Here is a 20,458-nt window from a genome sequence, read left to right on the forward strand (position 1 = left end):
AGGCCATTTCCTCTCGTCCCAAGGGTCTCTGAGCCCTGAAGCTGGCTGCACTCCCCCTGACCGCCGCAGCCCCCGCCGCCCCGTCCGCCCGCGGCGCCGCGCCCGGTTCCCCGCAGCCGCCCCCCGGCGCCCTCCCTCCCTGCCTCCTGCCGCCGGAGGGGCGGGGAAGGAGCGCGGCCGCCCCGAGCCCGCCGCGTCGGCACCCCCGCGGCCGGGCCGGGCCCTCCCGGATGCGCGGCCCCGCGCCCCGGCGGCAGGCAGGGCCGGGCAGGGGGAGCGGCGGCGGCCGGCCCTCGGGGGGAGGAGGTCGGCCGCCTCCGCCCGCCCCCCGCCGGCGGCCGCCGGCCCCGGCCCCGCGCGCAGGAGGAGGCGGCCGCGCCCGCCCCGCCGCCCGCCCGCCGCCGGGGAGCCGCGGCAGAGGCGCATGGAGACGGCGGCCGCCGCCGCGGGCTGGGGTAAGGCGGAGGGCGGCGGGGCCGTACCGGGAGTCTCCCCGCGGCTGGGGGCGGCGGGGCCCGGGGCGGGGGCGGACGCGGGAACTTGGAGCTGCGGGAAACCCCGAAAGAAGCGTCCGCGGAGGCGCACCGGAGGGAGAATGCGCTGCAGGTGCCGCTGCCCGCGGGCACCTCCGGGTAACGGCGGGGACAGAGCGGCTGTGATTTAGGGCGCATCGTACCGCGTACCGTGTTGAGCCCGAGCGTAAATCTTTGAAGCGCGAGTTATATTAACGCTTACGTGCATGGGGGCAGAGCGTGCATTAGGGTGTACAGTACAGTCATTCCGAGCCGCTCTGCCACACGCACGTGCGTGGCGCGTTCAAGGTGCGCTCAAACAAAGCGGGAAGCGGCGGCTCCGTCTGACAGCGGCACTGCCCGCGTCGGTGGCTGGGTATGACTTACAAAAACAATTACCATATTTACATAACGCAGCACTGTTTATACGCGGGGCTTTGAACCTAACAGGCGTTCGTGTCCTACATCGCACCATTTCCCGAAACGGGGGAAATTCCTGGAAGTAGGAAGCAACGCTTTGTTCATTTCTTCTGCCCCCATTGAAGCGCGAGCTGAGCGCACATCCTCATCTGAGATGTGTAATGCTGCCCCGCAGAGCGCTGCCCGCAGACACCCAGCGTGTCTCCTCCGACAGCTGCTGCCAAAGCAAAACCTAGCGGCTATTAAGGACTTTTTCTTTCTCTCCACAGTTCTTTTCTTCCATCTCCCTCTCATCTCTGGGAGCTCCATCCGCGTTGGGATAGGCAACAACTCCAGCCTCTGTAAGTAGTTTCTCCTTATGTCTTAATGCACTAAAGCATGCCTTACACCTGGGTACAGCTGTAGGAATAGTGTAGCTGAAGTCCTCTGGCAGATAAACATCAATCTGAGCACAAGCAAATCTCTTTTTGACCAAGGAAACAACGGAGTTAACAGAAACTGGGATCTTCACACAGACAAAACACAGAGGTGGGTGAAAGAACAGCCTGCAACAGTGCCACACAACGTGGCCTCAGGCACAGCTACTTCAATATTTTTTTTTAATGCTCAGCATTTTCTTCCACAACAAATTAACACAGAGCTGCTGCAACTGATCTACAAATTGAGCACATCAGTCAAAACTGATATCATTTTGGCACTCACTAATATAACGTGGCTAAAAAATCACTTCCAATCACTGAAATAAAATGCAGAAATTTGCCTTCCTCCCACTCTTCCCTTTATGACCAACTTTGGTATTTATTCTGTGGAAGTTTTCTGAAAGAACATAGTAAGAGCCAGCTCTGCCCCTGGCACTGCCTGTCCTTCAGCAGAAAGCCGTGTGTGTGAAAGGAACCACACAAACACATCCAAGCCCTCTGATAAAAGAATGAAAAATGAAAAAATACTGCTGGTTATAAGTATTAATTGTTATTAACCGACAGCCATCATTTGCAGTACATCAGTGAAGGACCCCGTGCTGCAGGGCTGCAGGCAGCAGAGCTGGGCTCCTCTGTACTGCACGTGCTGCTCCCCCTCCTCCTCCCCAAGAAGTCCCAGATTTCCTTACAGGGTAAAGAAACGTACTTGAAGGGCAGGTAAAAGAAAACAAACCACCTGGTTTTCAGTCAGATCTTCAGCAGTTCAGTACATACGTATCAGCTATTTGAAGAACACGGCTCCTTTATGGCTAGAAAGTGACTATGTAATTACGTATTTAAAGATTTGTGGGTCTTTCTGATAACTGTATTGGATGATAATGTCTCAGCTGTTACATCTCAGAGTACAAGGAGTGCCCAGAGGTTTGTAAAATGTTCGTTTGGATGCCTGACTCGAGACAAACAGAAGTACGAAGTACTTCTTACGCAGCAGTGTTTAACATTCAGCCTTAAGATTCCCGTGTTCAAACCCGTGCCCCTCTTGAGCTGCATTATCTCACCAAGCCAAGAAGGAACAAACGGGCTCATGCTGTAGCTTTCTGTACACAAGCACCCACAGGGATCAGGCTCAGGGATGTGCCTTAAGAACGCAGCTTTGTGGTGAGCCGTGGTCCCAGGGAGGCAGTGGATCCCACTGCATGATGCCTTGAGAATGTTGGGGACGAAAGCACCAACCTCTGCCCTCCCTCCCGGCCTGTCCTCCAGCAGCACTGCCAGGAGCCTGTGATGCAGGCTAACATGCTGCAGCTGCCCCTCTTCCCCAAACACCCAACAAAGCTCCATCCCTACAGTGATCTGCTCTTAATTTCCTTTCAGTGATTTTTCCTCAAAGTACAGATGTCTTCTGAAGGCAGCACACAGGTCCCTTATCCCCTCCCTTAAACGCACAGCCCATATCTCTTCACAGTTTTCTACTTCAGGTTTTAATGCCTTAAATTGTGAAGAAGTAAAAAGTGTTCAAATGCCTCCAAAACTACACCTTGGAATTCTTCATTCTTCTCCCCTATCTGTCTTCTATCAATTTATGTTATGATGGCTTGGTATCACCTCAGTTACTCACATCAAGAATGGTTTTAATTTATTCAATCACATTCCACACTAGGCAGGTATCTGTTTGTCAGCAAGCCTGACAGTTCCCCAGCCTTGTTTATGAGGATGTAGGCTGACAACGCCAAATCATCCATTCCCCTGTAACTGCTGACCAAATACCCTGGTTTCAGCAGCTTCTTCCCATCCTACCTCCCATGTCTGATTTAATTTTTTCATGGAGAGAACAACAGACTAGAATTCATTCCTGTACAACTACTGTGCAGAAGGACACAGAGTTCAACCTTGCTCCCTACTGAATAAATGGTAGTAAAGCTTTAGTTTTTGAAAGAGACCCAATGAAATCACTAGGAGTAAGGCTGAGAAGCATCTCAGACAAGAGCAAGGGGAGATGTTCTGGAGGTGCTGAGCACTATCAGCTCAGGCAGTCCATCATTTTGTTACTGTGTAATGACTGGACTTGGGCTAGATGCTCAATGCAGTAGATGCCCAGACACCTCTTGTATGACGCTGAAAGACAGACTATGAGTTTTTGTGGTCTTCTTAAAAGTAACTGCCTTCAGATGCTTTGGAACTTTGGCTTCAAACTGAGAGCTGGCAGAAGCAAACAATTTGATTTATGCAAATAGTCGATTTAGCTCCAGAACTTATTACATATTTTGCTACAACTTCCTGCACCCCCTCAGACTTTTTGTTTTAATTGATGATATTATGACATTAAGAAACCTGCAATCTCAGAGAGCCTGTGTGAAAATACTTCGCTGGAAGGCATTCCAGCCAAAGCCATCATAGATCACCATCTATTCTTCATGCAAATCTTGCTTGTACCACACATTCTTTCCTGGGCCTCTATAAGTTTCTTATCTTTAATAGCTTTTGTTCAGTTGCAAGTATGTTAATCCCTCTACTCCTATCATTACAATGAGAATCTCTCTTTCAGGATTGTATTAAAAGGGATATATAAATAAATAGTTCAATACATGCAATTTCTCTCCTCTTTTTGAATCTCTCTTCTTTTTGAATCTCTTTTGAATCTCTCCTCTTGGCAATTAATCTTTTGTAGTTTCAGGCTTTAACATGAAAAATGTGGTTTTTCATAGAAACAGCTCTCCAAGCGTATGATCTATAAAGGTTTTCGGCATGCTCAGTTTATGATGATTTACCTGCAAACGTGATAGGATTACTTCTATCAGTGCAATGGACATGTAGAAGAGCCAACTAAAATTAAAGCTTTATCATGCCATGTCCTGAACAGAGCAATTGGCTTTGTCCGTACAGATTGCAGGTGCCTAGATAAGACAAAAAGTTGGAAGAGAAAAACAGTAACAGAGACATTACTTGTTTTGAATTTCATAGCAATCCAAGGAGAAGTGCAGGCTCTCCAAGCTCCCCAGCTGGTACCTGCCCATTATTTGGCATACACACATTGCAAAGACAGAAACAAAGAGCAGCTATTTGGGATGACTGACTTTTAAGTATAATTTGAAAGGTATGTTGAACTACACCAATAATCAAGCTCCTCATACTAAATAAGCTTGTAAAGTCAGACGTTCAAAAGAATACAGGTCATTCAATAGCAGATTGACAAAACAATTACGATGTATTCATAACCATTGTGTGCTGGGGTACATGCTGTACAGTACCCCACCTCAGCCCCAATTGAAACCATCACAACATACAGGAGGAGCACAAAACAGATACACTGAGAACAAAACTCGTTTGGTTTTTTTTTTTCCATATTGCACTGCCCCTTATGGTACATGAGATGATTTTTGATATTTTTTTCAGTTTTGCCAGTCAGTTTGAAGGAAAATAACCATCAAAAAGTGCATACAAGGACAATTTCTAAAAGGATTGTACCTTAACCTAAATTTGATATGATCATTTTCACGTTCTTAAACTACAAATGTTAACTTTATAAATTCATTCAGATGCGTACTGATTTGGAATACAGCCCCTGGAGACTGCCATCACACCTGGGATGGAACAGGTCTGCTCAGAATTGGGATGTGTTTCTCTGGAGGAAACTTTGTTAGCTCCCTGTCATCCATAAGAAAAACTTTTCAAATCTTTCTCAAGGCAAAATGTACTTTAAAGACAAAATACCGTGTTCTAGCTCCTACCAAGACAGTTTCACCTGTGAGAAAAGGCATTACTTTCCAAGATGATGTTTCTGTCTGTACTCTGCAAAAGAAACTCGATTACCTAGAATTTGAACATTACTATTTGTTCAGTCAATGCTAAGGGTGAATTTTTGCCTTCCTCTGTCCACAACTGCTCCATGAGGCCTGGACTTCCATTTATTCCTAAAAAAAGTATTTGCATATTTTTTGTCCACAAGTTTGGGTGGGGATTTTGCAGCTTCCCTTGGGAATAGTTGGAATATTTGCATCATCTGGGTTCACAGAAGACATAATTTACTTTTGCTATACCTAGGACATGTAAGCTTTTGGGAACGGGCTTGCACACACACATACACACTCCTTTACTGATATTATCCTATACTACTTTTTAACTCAAAGAATTGCATCTGCTGTAAAGCTTCTCATAGTTTACAATGCTGGTAGTTCTCCCTGAGGGTAATAAAATGTTGCGGCAGTTTCCTTGCCTTTTCATGAGGCGTGCACCCCAAAGTGGCCTACAAAATTCAAGAACTGCTTTCTGGATGAGACCAGAGAGTTGTTTGTTTGTTAGTCGCTTTAAAGTACCAGTAAAGTGGTTGAAAGTAAAACAGGCATTTGATGCCACGTGAACTGAACTGCAGAAAAATTTCTTACATCAAAAAGGGGATGAAATTGTAGGCATTGGTGTAAGAGAATTTTGTCCAGCTGACACAGAGACTGAACAAGAAAGATACAGAAGAGTATAGACTGGAGCAAGTTCTAAGAGGATTACAAACATTAAGGCAACTTCAAACTAGCTGATGAACTAAATGAACTCTGTGGAAAATATGACTGTATTCATGAGATGCATTCTAGGACCAACTGCTTTAACGAATTTGTTACTGTTTTTTCATTGGCATCATCTTCTTGCAGATGAATGCCTTCTTAATATCTGCAATAACAACATAAATAGTCCAAAGTTAACAAAGTTGTTCCATTTCTACAATGTTTGGTACCACAAAATAATGACTGCATAGCTCCTGCTTCTTTACTATTTTAACTCTTTGAGAAACACAGGCAGGAATCTCCACAGCCTTCACTGCAGGAAACTGTATTCTATGTCACCCAAAGATGCTTAAGATGGCCACCCCCAGAACAGCAGTCGTTTGGGAAACGTACTGCAAGGTTTTCCAAAAGCACAGAACACTACGATCTGATTGCTGGCCTCTAGATTGCAGAGCTGCCAGGTACAAGCATACAATCAAAGATTTACTGTAACGGTTTGTCGTCAGTGCTGGCAATATTTATAAATGCACTTGGGGTACTGACATTTTCCACTGGAGCAGCTGTGTGGAGAATTGGAAATCATGACCAATTATGCCTAGCTGCAGGATTTTGCAGCTATGAAGGCTAACAAAAAAAGCTCTGAATTAAAAACACCAGAGAGCTAACAAAAACCTGATTTAGAGGAACTGACGGTTCTGTCGGGTACCAGTTTGCAACACTGGCCCTGTGAGTGTTTGCTCTCAGGAGCTGGTGTTGTTCAGGTTGGGTTTGAACGTTTACTTGCCTGCATTTGGAAGGTTTTAGATTGCTCATTCAAAGTAACCTGAATAAAGCTGTAGTACTCAGGGTGATTTAAAGGTGAGAAGTTTTTCTGCCCAGAGGGTCTTCCTTGCCAAACTTCCAATACTTTTCATTCTGTCATTAATGAAGTCTTCTTTCTGCTCTACTTCTGTTCCTCATTATTTGAAGGCCCAACAAAACTGTACAACAAAATGATGAAATGATGTTGGCACTTCCACTTACACACCCAGATGCACTTGTCAGAAAACAGCTCCCTTTTATCCACCATTGAAAAAATCCGAGTTCAATTGCACCACTATTAAAATGTTAAAAACAAACAAACAAACAAACAAACAAGAAACATGAAAATCTTCTTTGAAAATATACTTTCTTTCCTCTCTTGTCCTGGACAATTATCAAACTGGTAGAGGGTTGTGAAAAAGTTACATCTACAGCTAGGAAACCATAATTCAGACTTATGCAAGATAGCAAAACCTTTTTTTTTTCCCCCATCTGTGTGTATTCAGCTGGGGCAAAGATGGATTGTTTTGTTTTGGACATTAGGGCACGTAAGTAATGCAGGAGGCTCTGGAACACAATGCCCTCATAATTTCTTTACTGCATTTCACCTAGAGCTCAGCTGTCTCCAGCGCTATTTAAGTGATCTGCAACAACAACGTAGGAGGTATTTGGTTTGGTCTCAGACCCTTCTGACATCTAACAGTGAAGAAAGCATTTCCATCCCCCCACAGCACTTGAAATAGCAGGCGCACTGACTTTCAGTGGCCACAAAGCCGTGTTACTCAGGAAGAAGCTGTTACACAAAGTCACCAGTCGTTTCTCCCCCTTGCAGATGAGCAGAGCATTCTGCCATGTAAGAAGGAAGAACTGCAGTGTGGCACCGGGCTCTGCCTCTCCAACTGGCTGCGCTGCCGCTACAGGAAGGACTGCGGCCGGGACTACATGTCCATCCAGCTGACGTGCTCCAGTGAGTCACCCTGCCCTCCAAAGCAGGGCACACTCCTGCAAATCTGTATCTGTTTTTTCACTGGATCTGTTTGTAGCAGGACTGTGCTGTACACAGGAGATTTGGTTTAGTTTTGCTGTTGCAAGGATATGGATATTTATAGGTTTATTTACTTACGTCTGAATCATTTATGCTACACGCTGATTGCAAGTGGAATAGTAAACAAATATCAGCAGTAGTGGGAATGGAATATTTGGTCCAGATCAAAATGCATTAAGCTAATGTATTGTGAAGGATGCCGCTCTGAAATGCCAGTTGGGAAAATAAAATTAAAAAGCCTAAAAAAGGGCGGGCGTCATTGCCAGAACCAATTAGGCACTGGCAGCTCTGCAGAGCAGGTTGGCTGGGCACCCTGCACTCCAAAATGGCAGTGTGAAAAAATCCACAGCAGCCGATCAGAGCAACACTCAGGGAGGCTGGAGGAGCGGGAAGCGCTATGTCAGGTCAGCAATGCCCAGTGCAGTTACCAGCCACAGGGTGACTGCTGCAAGTGTGCAGAGAGGTTCAGCCATCTGTTTTGGAGCACAGATTTGTCACAAAAGTTGAAAGATGAATTGGAGGATTTGTGATGAACAGAAGTGCAGCAATCCCAGCAGTAGCCTTTTACAAACAAACTTCTTAGCCTTTTCTGATATATTCTTTTCAACATATGCATTTTGTATCTAGCAACATCTAGGAGCACAAATACTTTTAGATCACTGTTTAACATGTTACAAGTGGGACTGATCACATACTGCTGTCACTAATTACCTGCCAGAGATGTATATTGAATTTTTAAGTTAATACTGTACACAGAAGAATATAGCCACAACTCTGCAGAGATACCAGAAGTTAAAATAGAGAAAGCAGACAGACAGCTCTGGGCACAGGAAAGTGAACAGAAAACCTGAGTTCCAGAGGGGAGCCTGGCACATGGCATCCTCCAGTGGTATTCAGAGTGTGGGGCCACGACAGAGCTGAAGTGAAGGCAAAGTGCAGGCAGGAGGTCCTCAGCTCCATCTGCTCAGCCTGGGCATCTGTGCTTGCCACACGAGCTGGCTTTGCAGTGGAGATCAAGCATTAATACAACACAGGCACTCTATAGAATTGATCACAGTCATTAAACAGAGCAGGCTCCAGGTCCATGGAGCGTGGAGAGATAATGAGCTTATGACTGAGCATGCAGAAGGACTGCAGATAGAGTGGGCAGGAAGACACAAGGCCTGAATGTAGGCAAGACCTCAGCTTCTTATGCTGTAGTTGTTAACACTATCAGCAGAGATTAGAGCTAGTGATGGGATTTTCTGCAGCAACGTGTTGGGGAGTGGTGGTGGAAGATCTGTGGGAATACAAGCAGTTCTGATGGTCTTGTATCTTGCCTGGATCATGTGAAAACCTTTCAGCAACTTCCATCTGACAGAAGTATGCATTATTTTCTGCCCTTCCATAGGAGTGTGTGCATGGAGTAAGAAATAAGTTGCAACCAGCACTTCCACATATATGCAGAAACATATTTTTCTAAATGCAAAGCTGTCAGTTCAGCACTAATAAGCTATGACAGTGAGAGTTGACAAAACAGAGTCAGTCACAGGCTTGCTCTGAATACAATACAGATTTAAGACCTCAAAACCACAATTTGCAATGGTTACAGAAGTGCTCAAAATCACAAACTGCCTAGAGGAGAAATTCATTATTTTTCAATGTAAAGGCTGATTTTCAGTTCACAGCTGAACTTGAGAGCAGTGTCATCCAGCAAGGCACTAACACCTGTCACTTCATCTGCACCTTACAGACAAAGGAATGTTTCAGACAAGGCAGGTGCCAAAGCACCTATGTTGTGTGCTGATCCTGCTGAACGATAGCAGGGCCTGTTAGAAGATCAGCACCAACAGAAACCTGTATGGAAAGATACAGTTAGATCTGGGGCAGCTGCTTCAGCCCCCTGCTGCCTGGTGCTGAGGGGCAGGGCAGTGGGAGCAGGGCAAAGGGAGGGCTGATGGATTGCCCCACACTGTGAGCACTGGCAAACAGAATGTACATTTATTCCAGGGGATCTGGGGGCTTATCAGAATTGAAAGAGAGCATGAGATCTGTTTTCTAAACATTGGCAGCGCATCAATCACCAATGCAAACTAATGACAGAGAAAAGGGAAATGATTCCTGTTCACTGTGCCATTAACACCTAACTTAATATCCTGAATTCACTTACATAGGCATTCAGTTGGAATAAAATAGCATTTATAAAATCAGATACAGCAGTGTCTGTAACGGGGACTTCCTGTGTCAGTGACATCACCACATGAATAAGAAAAAAGCTATGCAGGTAAACAGAACCTCAGAAATGAGAGCTCTGGTGGTTTTTCCCAGCTTAGGGTAGATTTCTACCCTCTATAATTCCTTACCTCACAGAGACAAAGTAATTCTTTTCATAGCATACTCTAGGAGCTTAATTTTAGTATTTAAGAGTCCAAACACTAACACAGAAGTATTTTATTTAATGTGCAGTTACCATGAAATTCAGCCTAATGGGAAAGAACATGAATTATTTCAAGTGCATTTGAAGTACAAATATATTTTATTATCCTTCCTGTATCAGCGAGCCAGAATCAACTGGATTCTTGCATCTTTATTCCCTTTCTTCCCTTTCTCTTTCTTACGCTTCCTTCTCTGAAACTGATTGACAGTGTTTTTTTGCCATTAAATCCCCGTGAATCAGAGGTAGAGCCACAGCTGTCATAATGAAAGCATTGTACTGCAGGAACTAAAGTGAAGCAGCCCTGAGAAGCAATGCATAGATTTGTTCCAGTTGAGAAAACAAGCTAATATTTCCATTGCTGTAAGAGGAAATCAAATGTATAGTCTTTGCTCAAAGGCTAACCATATATTTCTTCAGAAAATACACTCACCAAAATAGTGCTGACCTGTGGCACTTAAGATGTACTTGCCTCAGCTACTCTCTGCTTCCAGTCCTCAGCCAGCTACTTAGAATAGAAGCTCACACACATACCAAGTTTTTAGCTGTCTTTTTGTGTCTCATACTATCTATATATGTATTCTTTAAGGTTGAATTATCTACCTAGAGGATTTCATGAACTCATGAGAAAGCAGTATTAAAGGCTAAAATTCTGCTTCAGATTTAAACATTTTCACTGGAATGAAGAGATCTGCCCCACTGAAGCTAAAGACAGTCATAACCCATACTGTAGTCAATACTTCTTTATTTTGCAAAACTTACAGTAACTGTCCTCCACGACGATTTACTTAAGGTTGATATTAACAGGAGCCAGATCTAAGTTTGTTTTAAAAGCTTCATCTACCCAGATAATTCCACAAATTGTCTTTCCATTAAGCAACACAATCTAAATTGCTTTAATTGAAGCTTTATATAATATTACGTAGGTAATCCTGCCTATAGAAAACCCTGCTTGGAGTCAGCTAAGGCAATTAACAATTTACTCCTGAGATGACTGGAAAAAGTATGTTTTAATACTAGCCAGTCTTTGAGTTTGGACAGCTTGTGTTGAAAAAGCAGATTTCAGGACATGCAACTCTGACATGCAGCTCTTCAAATAGCAGTGACAACAGTCACTGAAAATATTAAATTATAACATAATGAAAATATCCTTTTGTTTTTATCCATTCCAAGTTAATTCCATTAGATGTCCTTGTAAACTCGTTCCATCTGAAGAAATGTGTTGTTTCACTGTCTCCTTACAAATCTGTATCCAGGTAGAGATAATAATACTGAATTATTTGATAGGATATAAAGACTTGCTGGTTCAGTTTCACAGTGAAAAATTATCAGTAATATTGTTACATTTTGAAATATATTGAAATACTTTCCTGGTGGCATTGTTACTGGAAGAGAAGCTGAGGAGTTTCTGTCAAGGTCATATGCCAAAGGCTGCTCTGTGAACCTGCAAACAGGCGAGGAACTGATCCAGTTACAGAGGTGTCTCAATGCACCTTTTCCTTTGAAAAGACTATATGAATTTCAAAATAGACTGCTTTAAATCCTGTAGGTAAATTCTATTATAATTCGTCCATAAAACAAGCTTTCAAAAAGACAAGAAAAAGAGCCCATCAGCTAGACAAACACCATTCCCACAGCACAAATGCCTAAAATGGTGACACGGTTTTTGAATGCACATTTCAGCAGTCTCTGAATTGGAGAGTTTGAATAAATAATAGTATAGTATGAATAATAGTATAAAATAGAATAGTACGAATAAAATCAAGGTATTTAAAGTGCATGAAGGATGCACACAAACACTATCCTGAATGGAGACACAACTCCTTTGTCCACAAGCTCTTTCTCAGGAAATAGCAGGACCCAGCTTGTTGGCACAGCAGCTTTACGAAACATTAGTTAAGTGTGAAACACAACATGTAGGGGAAGTGAAAATCAGATGAAGACTAGAGAGCAAGGAGAAAAAGTCTGGGCCAGGGGACATAAAACCTCCTAAAAATCTTCAACTCAGATATGCCTTAAGTCATGACACATCATTTGATTAGTTTCATATGAGCGACTAACAGAAGACATTTGTTCAGATCATTACATTGCAATATCTTTTATACTTGCCAGGCTTTCTTTCAGAGCGCACGGTGGCAAATAGTGCACACTGTATACAAATACATAAGTAGGGCAGAAATAAAAATACGGAATAGTGAACAAGATATTCTTTTTATCTGTCTTACTCAGCACTGTCAGGCTCTCATAAACAACAGTAACTCCCAGCACTGACAAATGCTGCTTATTAAGGAACTGAATGCTGCTGACACCCTTTCTGTGAGGGGAGAAGCAGAAGTTGTGCTGCAGTTTGCTGCTGAGGGCCAAAGAAACGTGTGTGCTGGTGGTGTGAGAAGGGAAGACTGAGGAGTTGAGGGTCTAACTTAGGTCATGTTCTGTCTGAAGGTGCTGGGGAGTTCTTCACCAGCTTTGTAGCACTGCACGCGTCATGGAAGTTATGCGTGCTTTGCTGGGTTCTTTGCTGGGAGCTCAGCATGCTTTTATAACAAACCTCAGGGCAACTGCAGGGATTACTTTTGTTTTCTGTGGATCCAGTTGTCTGCCCCCAGGACTGCTGGATTAATTTGATCTTGAATTTGTAAAAATATATGAATTTCTGTACACAAAAAGCAGTGGTGGAAACTCAGAGAATGTGCTGTGCCAGGTGACAACAGGAGCAGGTTGGGCTGGTGCAGCAGCTACATGGCTCTGCTGTAACAGAACAGCCGTGCTGGGGATTCTCCCAGGAGAGAAACATGTCAGAACTGACACAATGTTTGCAGCAATAAGCTGTGTTGGCAAAATTCTTGTAGATGTCACCAAAATGTAAATGAACTCCACTGACTCAGGGAAGCAGTCTCCAGCAGACAGAGACACAGAACGTATTTGCATTTAGCAGGGGATTACAAATATCATTGTTCTCTCAGACTGAAACTCCTGGCTCGGTGTCAGCAGTGCAGGGATGCGTTTCTTTTCCTTGAAGCTTTAAAAGCAAAAGAATAAAATGTGTATCCCCGTGCTTGCCAGCGAGCTGCTTTTCACATGTTGCTTCAGGAATCCCAAATCTGAAGACTGGGAATATGGGGGAGTGCAGACACAGTCTGGATATGCTGACGTTGTGCAGTTTCAGTTTATTGTTTGGTGCTTGAAAAATTGCCTTCTTTGTCTCATGAGAGATACTGGCATCCTCATGGCTTGCAGGTTGACAGTATTGAAAACCTCTTGACAGTAACACCACTCCCTCCCTTTGAAAAGGGAACAAGCATTTAGATTTGGAGGCCAAGCTGCAGTTCCCTATGAGCCCTACTACACAGGGAAACACTGTGCTCTACCACACTTTACTTACAGCAGCAGCACACCTGCAGCATCAGTGATACTGGGATCATTCTGTGGGGAATCTGCTCCCTTTGCTGGTCATTTCACCCAAACCAGAAGGGAAGGGATCAGCTGGGAAGCCTCCCTCTGTCTTCTCCACCATTATGAAGGACAGGTGAAGTGGCATTCACCAGGAAAACTAAAGCATGCCTAAAAGTCAGCATCTCTCCTAACACACTATAGAGACATGAAAACCTTGTTTCGGTCTGCTAAACTGCAGTGAATAGAGCCTGATTTTATCAGTAGGATTGCAAGCAAGACTGAGAAGAGCTCTTTGTTAAAGGATGATAAGTGAAAGTTAAGATTAAGGCTGACATTAGGCAAACCGATTTCATATTAATCTTGATTTGGGATCACAACACAGTGACTATTTGTAAAAATACATGCACATACCCATTTGTGGAGACAGACATGGGTTTGATGGCTTTTCATATTAAATTATCTCAAGTAAGACCACAAAGAACAGCGTTTACAGACTTAGGAAGAATCTTAGAATTTCCAGTGGAGAAAAAAAAAGTCACCGAAATAATAAAACCATTACTAAAAAGTACATTTTAAATCCAATTCAAGGAACTTGCAAATAAGGATTACAGTTATGGTCCTAACTTATAGATGCTTGTATAGAAGAACAATTAATGTGGCATCATATCATATCATGATCACTGCGCATACATATGCATGTATACCAAAGGTGCACAATGTAAAACTAGCAGGAAAGCATGAATGCAGTTCTGAAAAACAAAACAGAAAACAACAGCATTCCCCCAGCACGTCCTATTAGTGTCCTGCTCATTTTGAATCCTAGCCCAGTTAAGTGCCTGCTTCTTGGTAATTTCGTGTTTGTAAATAATTGAAAGATGAGCAGATAACTGAGCCAGTGCACAAGATAATTCGACTTGATTGCTCATTTAATGACTCAGGAACTGGTGATAATGAAAGCTTGTTCAGATAGAGAAGAAGTAGTGCAAAAGACATTAGAGGGTGTCATGCTTTATCACTGATACCTACTCCATAGGCAGTGAGATAGTACAAAAAGACAACTGGTGCTAAATTCTTCACAGCAAGCACAGTCATAATTCATACAGTCAATAATCGTAATGACAAATACTATCAATTTATATGCTTCACATTATTCATTACTTCTGTTTCTCTGTAATTTTATAAGGCTGATACGTATGTTTCTTTTGCAGAGTTTTTGGGTAAGCAAACTGATAAACTGAGCAGAAGGAATAACAACACAGAGTACTTGTGTAGCTCCAATTTCTCTTCCTCGTAGACAGGATTTAACTCCAAGTAACACCAGAGAGGAACTGCAGCAGAACTTTCAGAACCAAAAACCTCACTGAAAATCCTAGCACTTCTTGAATCAGCAAGGTTGCCCACACCTTCACAAGCAGACAGTGCTTGCAAGCTCAGGTATATTGTTAGCAACAAGGCCATCTGTTTTTATCAAATCTTCTTCGCCTGTCCCTTCAATCTGGTATTTCAGCTAACTGTGCAGCAGCTGCTATTTAGAAAAACCTGTGATCTCATCTCCAGAAGGGATGGTATTAATGAGTGAGACAGTAAATATCAATACAGCAATTATTTTAATAATGCAAACAGTATGATATTTCTTGTATCCTAATGCTGTCAGCACAAGAGAGATCAGAGATAGGGTCTGAAATGAAAGTTCCTGCACTATGTTATCTTCAGTATGGCCTTTAGGACAGACATGACAGCATGCTCAGGCCACTTTCCCCAAGTGTTTAATTGCATGGTCACTGTGAAGACACTGTCCAGTACAACACACACATATCCCACTGTGTTTTGCTAGGATTTCATGTTTCTCTAGTAATCTTGGCACACTGTTTTTTCTCTTTTATTACTTTCAGTGCTACATGATTTTCACAAAGAAGCTTTTTTCAGACTAGTGTTCACTTTTCTGCAGCTCACACACTATTTTCACTGTGTCATATAAAACAGGAGGTATTTTCATGCTGTCAGCTCATTCACAAAAGGACTCATTGCTTGTTAATGCAAAGAATAAGATTTCAATGTGTTTTAACATCTGATTGTCTTTTACATCTCATTGTTCACTCATATGATACTGAATTGGTTCATACATTCACACCAGAATCAGTGTAGCAGCACATTCAGCTACCCCATGCAAATCCTACCCATGTAAGGCCAGGTGCACACAATTAAAATATCTAAGTTTAATGACCTCTTTGAGAATGTTATAAATTGTTCAGAGCTTTTTGCATTGCCTTCATATTAAATCACATTCCGAGTTCCCCTATATTACAGGACTATAATATAATATGTACCTTTTTGTTGGGAAAGAAAAGCATCTCACTTCAATGTGTGAAGCTACTTGGCCTCCTTATGAGTATAACTGTAACATTTAATCTGTAGATAAAAATAATTCAGGCAGATAAGAGGAAACTAAAGAAGAGGACTGGATTGCTGATGTGATTCTGTTTTAATTTGCTTTAGGCAACTGTGAAAGTCTTTGCTGTTAACAAATACATTGATGAAAATCCCTTTGCAGTCATGATCAGGATAACCAGGAATAGAAGTAACTTTGTCTTCTATTACAAAATTGTTGATATGTTTCTCCATGTATTTGCTTGTGCACTTGAAAGGGAATAGAAGAGGACCTTCCGTCACCCTAGATACCCATTTTTCCCCACTAAGAATCCTATAGCTCTTTCTCAAAAAAAAATTTTTGTAGGTTAATGGGGACAATTTAACGGAGGGTTTTCCTCCATTAATATTAACGAAAGTAAAAGCTATAGAATGGCTTGTATGAAGGTGAGCTGGGAGTTAGCAGCAGGGCTCACAAGACAATCAGGGGTCAGTCTGTGCTGCCACAATGGACTAATAGCCAAAAAAAAGATCATTTTGCCTTGCCTGAAAAAGCAAATTGTGTCCAGAGATGAAATCACAGTTATTTGATGAACTGTAGGAAGAACAGTTCCTAACCTTTAACACCAGACTGAACATACGAAGCACATGCCTTTGAAGTGAACTCTGCAGCTGTGAGGTGGGAGCTGCTTGGTATTTCTCCGTGCTGTTTCAAGCAGTATCCGTAAAACAGCATTTATTGAGGTAGTCCACCTACATTTATTTTGAACCACCCCTGCAGGACACACTCTTTGTCTGGGACTGAGACATTTTCTTTGTTCAAAACGCTACAGAAATGAGCTGGGCTTACAAACAGCCTGTGTTCCAGTTAAGACTCTGTCAGGTGCTCTCAGTGGGCATTACCGAGGATCTAACCTACAGCACTGCTTATTACAAACATCCACAGAACCCCTGTACATCAAAATTTAATCAACCTGCCTGTAACATATAATTATTTAAACAGAGACTCGTCTAAGAAAGTAAGCTCTCAGAAAAAAGGCAAAGTTCACGTTCCAGCCTTACTCTTTGTCTTCCCGTTATTCTCCCACCCAATTTCATTCAGCGGCACAAAGAGCAGTACTCACTGTAATTTCTACTTTCTGTACAGATAACTTTTTAAAAACCTCTTTGAAAATAAAAAACAGGTTAGTTTTAAGAACAGGAAGAAATTGCCACATTCTACCTTTCTCATTGCTTTGAAACCAACCAGTGCAGCATACACAGACATTTCTGAGGGCATTTGTAAATGTCAGCCCTTCAGATAAGTCTTGTTATAAGTTAGGGGAAGACCCAGGACTTGTGACTTCTCAGCAGACAGGAAGGTGCAGTACCTGCTCTAGCAGCTGTCAGCACTTACCTTATGCTGAAGCTAGCTCCATTTTATGTTTAAAATATGCACCCAAGCATATTGCAGTTTATATAGAAAGGTGAATAAATACATAAATACACTTCCCTAAGGGCCAAACTTTTGTCACGCCCTTTCTCCAATCTCATACGTATTTAAGCACCGTGTGGAACCTATAAAACAAGCTGCATACAGAAGGCAGCAGTGTTATGTGACTCCAAGAAATACACTCCTGCCTTTCGCCTGGGGAGAAGTTGCTTTTTGCAGCCATTCAGTGGGCAGGTCTTCTCTCTTGTTTGTACGGATTCAACTCAAATATGGAAGAGGGCAGAATATCTGATATGGACCCGGCGGCCCCTAACCACTGCACAGAACACACGTGGGAAGGGCTTGGCTGTATAACAAGTCCTGTACTGATTTACCAGTCATCTAACTAAACAAGCCTTCTACAGCAAGCAACTGGGTTTTAAAGGGGATTTTACCCCCTAAGTTTTACAGTAGTAATGTCTGAGTAATTTAGTTTCTGTAGTTCTTCTACTGCCCTTGAATTTTCATGGCTCCTTTAGCAGTAAAGACAACAAGTGAGTGCATCCATCCCATGAATCAATCTCTGTTTTGCCATTATTGACATTCCTGCAGCTGTCTCGGCAGAAGCCCTATTCAGACAAAATCTGAGCGAAACAGCTTCTTAATGGTACGAGAAAAGGCCTGTATTTATGCAGGCAGATGCTGCTATAGCTTTTACAGATACAAATGATAATGTAAGTCATACTGTAGACACTGTAAGTTGTGGGACATCAACACCATTATTCGTATGGAACTTCATAACAACACTACAAAGCCATTTTAATTATTTCAGAAAATTCAAGTCATCTTCAAAGGAAGACATTATATACAATAAGATACATTACATATGATAATACATCTTAAAACAAGCCAGTGTTTGTTAACTGATTTCTCTGTGTCCTACATAACCAGCCAGTTCAGCATTTCTGTTGTCGTTACTTTATACGTAATGTATGTCAATCATTCCCCCCTATGTTTTTGTCTAGTATATCATTACTATTGAAGACTGGAGGTGAGGATGGAATAAGAAATAGGATCATGTCTATGAATAAGAAGCGGTACGTAGCCAACAGTTCCATAAATTATTGTCTGCCCCATAGGTATCTCTTTAGGTCACAGTACAGTTCAGACATAACCTCCTAAAGAGAAGATGCGAGACATCCAGATCCCAATTCAAGTAGACACACATCAGTGTGGGGCAGAACAAAGAATTATTTTCCAGCTACAATTATTCAAAAACCATCCATGTCAAAAGAAAAAGAAAAACTATTACACTGCTACTTTTTTCCCCAAAACTCTAATTAATACATTTATGTGCTGAAATACCAGAAATTCTCATAATACAAGAATTGCCCCATTCAAGTTACTGCCATCCTAGGCTGGACTTGAGCTTATGAAAGTAACTTCACCGTAATGGATAAAAGAGATTCTCATTATACTTCTTTCCAAACCCTAACATGGAGTTTCTGAAAAAACATAATAGCTTCAGGTCCTGCTTTTACAATTATATTAGTTCAAAGTTATTTGTATATGAGAAAATAGGGGAAGAAAAATATTGGCCATCACAGAGTGGGCTCCAGAGTGATTTGTTTCACTGCAATGGTATTTATCATGTTGATAAAATAGACCATGGATCTGAAAATTGGAAGATTTTTCCTGTTAATTTGAAAGAGCACCTATACACGCTGCTGTGACATCAACATAATACCCTAAAGCCACAGCATCTGAGAAGATTTATTTTCTCAGCCCTTATGCAGCCCCATTCTCTTTTCTTCTGACATACCCAATTTGCAGGCTGCTGGTGATCCAATCTTATTCATTCTGGCTCTATAATAAGGATGTCAATGCAAGAAGAGAAAAGTCATTATCTGATAGCCAGTAGACATGATAAAAAGGCAGAGTTAGATATCTCAGAGGAAAGGCCACCCTTTCTGCTTTGGATGAGCTCCTCAAGGTCACGGGCAGCTTTTGTACCTGTAAATATGCTCCTAATTCGCTTTAAGCTGAGTGCATCAGATAACTCTGAAATGTTTCTACCACACAGTCTGACATTCTAAATGAGGTTTTGATGTTTTTCCCTTTTTTTTTTTTTTTAAATGGAAAAAATTAAAAAAAAAAAAAAAAAAAAGAGTGCAAAGCTTTAATTCCTATTAGAACACATGTTCACGTTCAGAAAGATCAAAGAGACTATGTTAGCTGCAGAGAAACAACCTAAATTTATGGGTTCTGCCTGGTTAATAGAATAAACATGGGCTTGGGTTACACTCTCAAAGTAGCAATAACCAGGTGAGACAAAGTAACCCTTTGTATACAATGACATTTACTGCAAATTTTAAAATAATAAGCAACTGACAGCACGAATGTATTTATTCTGACTCTGAAAAATAACCATTTCATTCTGGAAGATAAGCTGCTGTCAAGCTCTGATTAATGGACTCTCAAGCAATAAAAGAATGAAATAGCATGAGCTACAATATACATGAGCTAAAAATTACACCAGGAGTCTTTAATCAATAAGCATGTACACCATATGATGCCACGTAAGGTAAAAGTTTGAGGCAGTCCCTAGGAGGTTATTACTGAATGTCAATTGTATCTTAAGAGGCAGTTTACTCTTGAGTGTGAGAGCAGAAAAACATACAGACCAGAGCACGTGAGTCACCTCTGGGCTGCACACAGCAGCAGCAAGCAGCAGGAGAGAGAACTAAATATGCTCTTGGGCCTCCTGAACTGAGAATTCTTTTTTTCCCCAGTACTACTTATACGACTCTCATAAATCTGATTTATAGAGAGAACAGTTTCCAGATTATTCTGGTCTTCCATTCCCTTGCTCAACTCTGCTACAAGATAATAAGAGAAATGCAGAAGGACCAACAACGGCCTTAACTGTTCTTCACATCATCATCAGTTCCTATTAAATACCATTTAAACATTGAACACAATAAGGAAGCAGTTGTTACCTGCACCTTCTCTATAGCATAGGAAGAATGCGATGGATGGCATTAAGGCAGAGACAGCTAATGCATGCTGTAATGGATGCTGTAATGACACAAGCCATTGCCACAGCCAGAGCTACAAAACCCTTCCTTATAGTCACTCATCAATTCGCCACCTTCCAGTTTTTAATGACAGCTGCAAGCTTCCT

General features: G+C 42.1%; 1 protein-coding gene across 4 annotated transcripts in view; it reads left to right on the forward strand.

Moving 5' to 3' along the window:
- Nucleotides 1-376: 376 nt before the first annotated feature.
- The window catches only part of BEAN1 (brain expressed associated with NEDD4 1), a 38,041-nt gene continuing 17,959 nt past the window's right edge, over nucleotides 377-20,458 (forward strand). For 2 of the 4 annotated variants that reach the window (XM_048958498.1, XM_048958500.1), the window contains exons 1-3: nucleotides 377-455; nucleotides 1,202-1,273; nucleotides 7,478-7,612. In XM_048958498.1, the coding sequence (XP_048814455.1) occupies nucleotides 425-455; nucleotides 1,202-1,273; nucleotides 7,478-7,612 (238 nt within the window). In that variant the 5' untranslated portion in view covers nucleotides 377-424. Of the gene's footprint in view, nucleotides 456-568; nucleotides 633-1,201; nucleotides 1,274-7,477; nucleotides 7,613-20,458 lie in introns of those variants that run through there. The other 2 variants (XM_048958497.1, XM_048958499.1) reach the window with 2 other exon arrangements.

The sequence above is a fragment of the Lagopus muta genome, chromosome 12 (genome assembly GCF_023343835.1).
Source record: "Lagopus muta isolate bLagMut1 chromosome 12, bLagMut1 primary, whole genome shotgun sequence".
NCBI classification, from domain to species: domain Eukaryota; kingdom Metazoa; phylum Chordata; class Aves; order Galliformes; family Phasianidae; genus Lagopus; species Lagopus muta.